The 9,070-nt window shown below is 34.7% G+C and overlaps 2 protein-coding genes and 1 long non-coding RNA gene across 10 annotated transcripts in view; 1 reads left to right on the top strand and 2 right to left on the bottom strand.

Annotated features, from left to right (window-relative positions):
• The window catches only part of LOC138132115 (sialin-like), an 84,744-nt gene that overhangs the window by 2,208 nt on the left and 73,466 nt on the right, over nucleotides 1-9,070 (bottom strand). The window contains exon 1 of one of the 6 annotated variants that reach the window (XM_069049501.1): nucleotides 148-394. The exons of the other annotated variants lie outside the window; for them this stretch is intronic. Coding sequence (XP_068905602.1) covers nucleotides 148-178 — 31 coding nt within the window. The 5' untranslated portion in view covers nucleotides 179-394. Of the gene's footprint in view, nucleotides 1-147; nucleotides 395-9,070 lie in introns of those variants that run through there. 6 annotated transcript variants of the gene reach the window in all.
• LOC138132117 (uncharacterized) lies at nucleotides 403-8,870 on the top strand. 3 transcript variants are annotated; one of them, XR_011159988.1, is made up of 3 exons: nucleotides 403-771; nucleotides 7,704-7,996; nucleotides 8,052-8,870. It is a non-coding gene; the product is annotated as an uncharacterized lncRNA (long non-coding RNA). The 3 variants fall into 3 exon arrangements; XR_011159987.1 differs by lacking the exon at nucleotides 403-771 and having other exon boundaries at nucleotides 7,860-7,996; nucleotides 8,052-8,365; nucleotides 8,420-8,870; XR_011159989.1 differs by lacking the exon at nucleotides 403-771 and having other exon boundaries at nucleotides 7,748-7,877.
• Nucleotides 7,183-9,000, bottom strand: LOC138132114 (sodium-dependent phosphate transport protein 3-like). The gene is made up of 3 exons (XM_069049500.1): nucleotides 8,876-9,000; nucleotides 7,806-8,660; nucleotides 7,183-7,757 (listed from the first exon to the last, which is right to left on the bottom strand). The coding sequence occupies exons 1-3, from the start codon at nucleotides 8,904-8,906 to the stop codon at nucleotides 7,183-7,185; spliced, it is 1,461 nt and encodes a 486-aa protein (XP_068905601.1). The 5' UTR covers nucleotides 8,907-9,000.

Consider the following 9,070-nt stretch of genomic DNA (forward strand, 5'->3'; position numbering starts at 1 on the left):
TTTGTGTTTTAGCATGCTTTCAATATTCAGCATAACCTACTTTTCTCGGGATTGAAAAAAATGGAAAACAAAACTTTCATAAAATTTTTGCTTTAAACATTATCAATGCTTGCATTAAAACAGAAATTTTAGAAGAAATTGGTTTACCTTTCGTAGTGAATCTTGTTTCGTCTGCCATTTTTAATGTAGTTTCATGTAGTTCAACATTTACAAAAGAATAGGAGGTCACAACTGCTTACTGTGGCGTTAGACAGTTGTTATCTTAACCTTGTATTTTTATCATTTTTACAGCAAGTCCGACTTTAAATTGCAGGAAAATTAAAAATAAGACTAATAAACTCATTACAAATTTGATTGCGCGACGAATAATTACTGATAATGTTAACGCTAGATTAAATATGTATTCAAAAACTGTCTCTGAGATTCGAAGGGATTTCCTTAAAAATTTGTTAAGGTGCATGAGTACGTCATTGTGCTGAAGAGACAAGACGCCGAGTGTGGAGCGGTGACATAAGTTGCAAATGAATTTCAAAACGCAATAGGAAGACTATTTCACCTGCTCGATCCAAACACATTATGTTTCATTGATTATGTTCTGAAGTGTCCTTGTTTCGGGGATAACTTTTAACAAAGAGTAAGGTTTGAAAACTGGAGATGAAACGTTACACAGGAATGTAACGTTCTGAAGACGATATCAGTGGTTGGGGTCCTGTGTCGTGAATTGTTTGGGGTCCTGTGTCGTGATGGAGTTAGAACGAATCAAACCCTTTGGTGAGTGGCTATATTATCCATGATTCGTAACAGATGTGCCGGGCGAACGAATTAAGCTTTAGGGCAAACACATAGTTTTGAAGAAGTGAGCAAGAAAAATTCCAACACTTTTTGAGACTTTGGTGGAGTGTTCTTAATTGATGATCTTTTGAATGGACAGGGAAACATTTTGGCAAAAGAATTTCCAAACTGCACGATGATACAAAGAAAAAAAAGAAGAAAATTAAGTTGCCATGTGGTGTTTCATCGGGACAACGCCCTAGATTACAAGAGCTGCATTTATATGACCACTGTCTACAATACAATGGAGTTTTAAAATATTACAGCGACGCCATCTATTTGTCGGATTTAGCCCACTGTGGCCGATTACACTGGTGAACAGACACGCTATACCATCTATTAGTCTAGCGTCTAGAATGAAATCTTTCATTAAAAGAAACAAATTAAAATTAGTTTACCAGAACTAATGGATGATTCAAAATGATTGTGGATAAGTATGGCAACTATGTACGAACATTTGTGTGGCAATTGTATGGGTGGGGTAGAGCTGACATTTGTATGACATGTCATAAGCGTGCATTTGATTTTTTTTGTAAAATCGTATCAAAAGGAAGTCATTTATACAGTAATTTACGGGCGTAAATAATGCCTTTTGCGCCCTAAGGCCTAAAAGAACAATAATTAATTTTAATAGCTATTTTTTTATTTGTTGCATCACATTGGCAACCAACAACATAACTCTTGATTTTTGAGAACGAATCCTGTCATTTATTTTTCAAAGCTTTAGTAGTTTCTTAGTAAAATGTTTGTATTAAGGGAGATAATTGATTGTATATTTTTATTGTTTTCTAAAATTTTGAGTCCGGCCCTGTCTATTTCTCCGCTGTACTCGATTAATGCTGACGTGGCCCATGATCGTGTCTTTCTGGAAATCGCTCTGCGTACTCTCTGGACGCCGCAGATGCATTCTGATAACGTGATAACATTGCCCATCCATTAGCAACATATCTGTGAGCTTGTTATTTTCGTGATGATAAAGCCATTCCGACTAATTAGGTGACAACTCTGACAGTATTTTTGATTAACGTGTATGCTCATTTGATTTTTTTTTTGTCAATTCTAATTTCTAACAAATCGGCGCAAATTTGAGCAGGACCGGTTTCAAAAATTTCAAAAAAATTAACTTATTGTATCTTCATTGCCGTACATATTTTACTAAGGTGATTTTGGCTAAAACTCTTTAGAACAACGCATACTATCACATATTAAAAGGAACGCCTCAACTTCGAAAACACCCTGTAGTTCCTTTTTATTGAATAGTAAAGTAAAAACGTTTTGGATGTGAATTGTCAAACTCTAGGTCGCTTAAAACTTATGATTAAACTATACGTTAGTGTGATCTGTCATAAATTCCAATAACCTTATTGGTGCGCCTAGTTACTTTTGCTGGTAGTGCCAACTTACCGGCAAGTCCCAAATTCACATCCATAACGTTCCGGCTTTACTTGAGTTGATGAATGGAGAATTTGGAAACTTGCTGTCAATGTGGTAGTGGCGGCAAGAAGTTAAAATTAGAGATAAAAATTTGACATAAAGAAAATATTCTCTTTCTCAAAAAGAACTCGGACAAGTCAACAGCACAACCCCCTTTTATCAACTTTTACAAAATTGGAAAGCGGGACTTTTATTTTATTCTTGTTTCAAAGATTAATAATTCCTGTATTAAGATAGACATTTTAGAAACACTAATTTATGTACCTTCAGTAGGACTCATTATGGACTTGTACGGTTGTCATCTTAACTCTGTGCTTTTCATCATCATCACTCATTTACGAGTATTACAAGTCTTGGGTGCAGCCTCTCGAAGAACCGTAGTTAAATAAACACAACGTAAAATTAACATATAATTCTTTTCTCACAAGCTTTAATTGTGTTTTATGCTTTACAAGATTATCACTCAATGAGAAAACGAGAAGAACCTGCAATATATATCCAAAAACTTGAAACTTTACAGAATATACAACATAATAGGTACAAGTAATGTTTTCATTTTTACATTAAAAGTCAAACATTTTGTATTTAAAAAGAGCTTGAGATAATTCAAAATACACTGAACTAAAATTAACGCATCACTTGAATTTTTACGGTTTTTTTGAAGAGTTTTACTTTAAAGCAAAAAATTGTTATACACACTGAAAATAGAGGAGAAGCATAGATAATGCTACAAATGTAATTAAAATTTTCAGCCACTGTTGATAAAATGAGCAAAAATATCGTTTTTATTCGACACTGTCAGAATTTGACAATTTTCTCCTGTGTGAACGGATTTTGATGAATTTGACAACTTGTCAAAACGAAACGTCAAGCTAATTTTAAAGATTTTCGGCCATTTGGAGCCTTTGGAGGGGCTCATCGAACAAAAAAACGTTGTATTCAACTCGTTCTTGTGTAATTTGCGCTTTTTTTGGTACTCGTGGACCTTTAAAACTCTCGTTGCACTCGAGTTTTAAACTGGCCCACTCATGTCAAAAAAAGCCCAAATTACACACGAACTATTTTGTTAAATTTTGAAATTTACTAGAAAATAATTTTTTAATAGCAGTTGAAAAATTGAATCAGTATTGACGCAAATCTTAATTTACTTTTAACATGGGTGATGTTAGGAACAACTTAGCATTTAAAAAGTCCGTGCAAGTGCTTTTGTTAGCTCAGAGTGAAAAGAGTCAGAGGACTATAGCATATCGCTTTGTTTCGAAACAATCTATCGTATCTAAAGTTCTAAGAAGACGTCAGGAGACTGGACGACACACAAGGAGGCCTGGACAAGGCCGAAAACGAATCACAACACCTCACTAGGACCAATACTTAAGATGAATAATAAGCATTAGAGAAGGGTTTCTCACTACTCTCCTATTTTTTAAGATCTCATGTTAGACAATATGCACTCCGTTTGAGTGAAAATACGGTTAGAAAACGACTAAAGGAGGATCAGATACATCCGAGAAGACCAGCTACTGGATCCAAGTTAACTGCAGGCCTTCGGAGGGCCTGCTTAAACTTTGCATTAGAACATGTCAATTGGGTCGAATAAGATTGGCGCAGAGTTTTGGTCTTCGATGAATCCAGGTTCTGTCTATACGAGTCTGGTAATAGGGTATAGACGACCTGGTGAGCAATATGCGCAATGTAATGTTACTAAAGAGAGTTTTGGAGGAGGGTCAATAATGGTATGGATAGGAATATTTTTAGACGTAGCTACAGAGCTGGTGGTGTTAGATAGACGCAATTTAAATGCACATGGATATATCACGAACATCTTGGAACCTGTTATTGTACCATTTGTCCCATTCGCAGGGCAAGACTTCATTTATATGCAGAATAATGGACAGCCACATATTGCAAGGGTTCGAATTTTTGCATTTTTTTTACAATTATGTGCTTTTTTGTAAGAAAATGTGTTGAAAATATTTCCCATGGTTCAGCTGTTATTGTTGTTAATATATTTTTTTATGTTTCAAAACTTGATTTTTTAATTAAAAAAATCAAAGTGATGCGTTAATTTTGGAGTTCAGTGTACTTAAATATTTCTGATATGTTTGAGTTATACAGCCTGTGCATTCTCAAACTGGAACATAGGCAATTAACATTGTATTGAACGTTTTTGCTGATTCCTGCTCGCCAATTGAACTTACATGTAAGGTAATGGTATCAATAGAAAGATAAAATTATTGCGCTTGAAATGATACTAATAATAAGATTAAAAGTGCTATTTTTATTTTAAAATACTAATTTAAAACTTGGCGATTTTTAAATATGACATGCCATGATTTTCAAATTGGACAGCATTTGTCAAAAAATTTAGTAATTTGTTGGGTTAAGTCAGCGAATTTTGGTAAATTACTGTCAAAATTATTTACGGAAAAATGAATAGTTACTCCATACAGATTAAGACTAATTTCTCATGAAGTAAGTTTATGTAAATCGCGGATACTGAATATCCTCAGGAAGTACTATGGCGGACAATAAATTTAGGCCGGCAAATTTCTGACATTTCAAAAAAGTCAATGCAAGCGACCATTTATTGTCATTATGACTGATGTGTCAGTTTGTCAAACTGAAGGTTTTCAAGCTGTTTGGCGTTTCCTACGCCTTTTTCGTAACTTACAGATCAGGACGCACTTGCATAACTGATTTGTAGTAGCACTTCTCTCTGGTGCACGCTTCTTTTCCCAATTTTAATTTTGATTATCGCTGTCACGATGTTAGTTGAACATAATGCCAGCTTCACATTTTGATGTCAACTCAATGACAGGCCGGCCTAAATTTATTGTCCGCCATAGTACAAATATCATCCCTACAAGACACAGTGTTATCAACAGATTTTTGCTGTTGATGAAGAAAGTAAGAGTGAAACCTGTTATGAAATACAGGAGCGTGCAAATGATCGTCGCTTTCTGTCCACAATTTGCTTCACAAACGAATCTACTTTTACACTAAATAACGAACCAAATGTTCAAAACACGCGATATTGGGCTCAAGAAAACCCTCGAGTATCCTCAAAAAATTCCTATCTGGACTGGGATTTTTAATAACATTTGAAATAAAGGGAAATTTAAATTCAGCAAATTATTTAAATTTATTATTAACTAAGGTAGGAACTGCATTGTAATTTTTTCAAAGAATTTTTTTGTTATAAATGCTTAAACTGTTAATTACTTTAATATTATAATTTAATTCTTTAAAAATATTGATGTATCGAAATAATGGCATAATACATACATATCTATAAACTGAATGCACAGTGTTAATTGCCTATGTTCGACTTTGAGAGTGGACACCCGGTATATGTATGTACCTATGTTGAAATTTCAAAGAAAAAGGTTAAAGTAATCATAACATTTGTATGTATTTGAGCTAGTTTTAAAGTTATAAAAGCTGCAGTACTTTACCAAATAATAAAACAAGTAATAAAGATAGTGTACAGGGGGGCTTTATTTGAAGTCATTCGCAAAGTTGCGTGTGCGCAAGCCAGCAACATGCGAATGATATTGCGCATATCGCTAAGCGACCGTTCACAATACCATTCGCATGTTGCTGATTTGCGCACACGCAACTTTGCGAATGACTTCAAATAAAGCCCCCCTGGTCCGAATGGGTTGGCTTTTTATTTTTTTACAATTTCAACGAAACGTCCCTAACAGCTAATTAATGGGGGCGAAATACTTAATACCTAACTGCCCATGAGGAAAATAATTCAGTTAAAATCAGGGAATAATTGAATTAAAGAATTTGATGTTAGCAAATTTCAAATCGAGAGGAACACCAAATTAATGTTCACTACGTAAAGTGACTTTTTATCATTGTCGAATTTTTGTATAGTCAAAGAGTGAGATTGCAAAACTTTTTTTATCATTTTCAAATTAGTGTCAAATGTATAGTCAACGGGTGAGAATTGCAAATTAAAAACAAAAAAAAAAATTGGTAGAAAACAAAAAAAGAGTATCTAATGGTAACATCATTTAGTTTCGTAGAAACAAAATATGTGAGTGAAAGAGAGAGAGAGAGAGAGGGAGAGAGAGAGAGAGAGAGAGAGAGAGGGAGAGAGAGAGAGAGGAGAGAGAGTAAATGAAGGTTTTAAACTAACTAGGAAGGTTTCGAGAAATTCAACCATTCTTAGAAATTGCCAATCAACAGAATTCCACATGCATGGTAATTGTGTAATAGTAGATTACATATCCAGGTAGAAAGTGTTTCATTCCTGTCGAGAGCTAAGATAGTTTACCAAGGCGTAGCCGAGGTGAACTAATGCTCGAGACAGGAATGAAACACATTCCCATCGAGGTTTGTATACATTTTATTCGGAATCATTACATTTTTAGCAAATAAACAATTAATTTGATGCAATTTCATTTCTACTGTTTTTCGACAATTCGTGTACGCCACTGGAAAAACGTCATAACAGGGCGGAAAGTGGCGTATTACTGACCAAGAGAGGGAAGTAAAGATAAAAAGGAATGGTTAACTTTCCGCCCTCGTATAAGGTTAGGAATGTGCATATTACAATACGATTCCGAATAAAAGCGATTCCAGCCCTACTTATGTAATAAAAAAGTGTACATTTATATGTGTTTGATGATGAATGAATGGTCATTATTGATTAATTTTTTATTAAAGTTTATCTTCATTTAAAGATCGAACAAACAGAGATCTCGTCAATAATAATTTTTGAGCCGTGTTCTTCTTCCAGAACCACACTGTTAGCTTCAAAATATTGTAATAATTGCTCTATCCTAGCCCAAAAATCAAAACAGTATCTCCGTGGTAGAACTTTTCTAGACGACGAAGCAGCAACGGCAAAGATAAACTAATAGGGATGTAACCTCATACTTTGTAATTTTTATCTAACTCTCATTAGACGACCTCAACTGTTGACTTTCCCTTATTAAGTATGTCATGTTCTCGATTAAAATTTCGTGTTTCGTCTAAATCTTCAGATTGAACCTTGGTTAAGTCAGTGCCATTCACTTGTTTTATATCAAAATTTTGCAGTTCTGCCGATGCAAAAATTAAGTAAAATATAGAACCTATCAAGTTAATTATAATCAAAACCCAGAAAATATATCGCCACTCCTCGAATGTTCCTTTTCCATTGACAAAAAAAGCAACTACTTTGGCTGATATGTACCCTGTTGATGCACCACATGCGAAAGCTATTCCGAATATGGTGCCGGAATAGACAGGAGAGATATCCATACTGTTTGACATAAATCCTGCAGTACCAGCAGCGTTGAACCCTTGACAAAATATAAAAGCCAAGATAGAGACAATACGATCATAGCCCCAAAACACTTGAATCAAATACAGTAAACATGGAATCCAAAATGAAATTGATGTGAATAATTTTCGTATGGTAATTAATGAATATTTTCTAGATTTTCTCCATTTGTCAGCCACGTGGGTAAAAATTACGGCCCCAAAATAACTTGCTGAAAAATCATCTAATAATGTGGAGTCCAACAAGTAAAGAAACTTACCAAAAAACGGAAGACTGGAAAACCATCCATTCTCCTTGATATTAAAATGAAGAACTTCATCCATGTATGAAGGTAATTCGTTTATAATTATATTCATGTTAAACTGTGAACAAAAATCTGCAACAATTATTGCCCAAACTGGTCCGGAGTTTAGAATGCTCAACCACGGAGTTTTCTTGCTTCCAAAAGAAGTAATTTGGCCAATCTCGTTCTCTATATGTTGTTTTTCTCTCTTGCTGATTCTAGGATGTTGTCTTGGTGAGTCGTAAACAAAGTAGAACCACAAGAGAGACCACACTAACGACAAAGCGCCGGTGATAAAGAAGACACTCGGCCAACCAAGAAGTGTAATTATGTATCCACAAACAGGTAAAATTACTCCTGCTCCTAAAGAAGAAGCTTTCGCATTTGCCATGAACTTTGAACTATCGGCTGGTGCAACCCATTTAACTGCCATCGGTGGTACCGACGGCCAAGAGACCCCCAATGCCAAACCCATAGCAATTCTCACTGTCAAAACGCAGTAATAATGCAAGTAGCATGCAAAAGGGGTTACAATCGTAAGAAGGCTGGCTAAGACCATGGCAGTACCTAAAACCTTCCGAGTTCCGTAGATTTCCGAAAGCCGCCCTCCAGGAATTGCTGATAGTAACAATCCCCAGAAGAAACACCCCAAGAGGTCGTTCTTTTTGTGTTCATCCCAGCTGAATGTGTTTGAATGTGTTGATGTGAAATTGGAGTCATTTGTTGCAACCATTTCGACTATCGCGATCGACATGTTTACTCTGATCATGTAATGCACCATAAAACATGTCATTACCATGACGTTCAAAGTTTGTCTGCATGTTAAAAGTCCTGTGCAACAAACAAAAGGAATAGGTTTATAGTTAATAACAAAATTTAAAACCGAAATCATTCCGTTAGGATTTTTCTCAAATGTTATTTAAGATATGTGATTCAATTCGGAAGAAAAATAAGATTCCAGGCAGAGAAAAAATTGTTAAACATAATCCGTCTTTCTCAGTTAACATTGTTTGCAAATTATAAATTATTAAAAAACAAAATTGTACCTTTTGTCCTATAATTTGCAACGTCTCCCATTTTTATTCGTTTATATTTTATTTACACTAACTTATTTTCTGTATTAATAACGCAGTTTAACATTACTCATTTCAGAACTGTACAATTCTTATCGCACCTACCTATAGCATTTCTTTATCACTTTTACGTATAGTATGTATTTACAATTTTTACAAAGGTCAAGT

This window comes from Tenebrio molitor, chromosome 5, assembly GCF_963966145.1.
Source record: "Tenebrio molitor chromosome 5, icTenMoli1.1, whole genome shotgun sequence".
In the NCBI taxonomy this organism is placed as follows: domain Eukaryota; kingdom Metazoa; phylum Arthropoda; class Insecta; order Coleoptera; family Tenebrionidae; genus Tenebrio; species Tenebrio molitor.

Excerpts from the sequence above, each read along its gene's own strand:
- LOC138132114 (XM_069049500.1), bottom strand. The coding sequence starts at position 8,906 with ATGGGAGACGTTGCAAATTATAGGACAAAAG. Across the intron at positions 8,661-8,875 it reads TGCAAATTATAGGACAAAAG|GACTTTTAACATGCAGACAA; the intron begins GTACAATTTTGT and ends TTTGTTGCACAG. Across the intron at positions 7,758-7,805 it reads TTCCAGTCTTCCGTTTTTTG|CAAGTTATTTTGGGGCCGTA; the intron begins GTAAGTTTCTTT and ends ATGATTTTTCAG.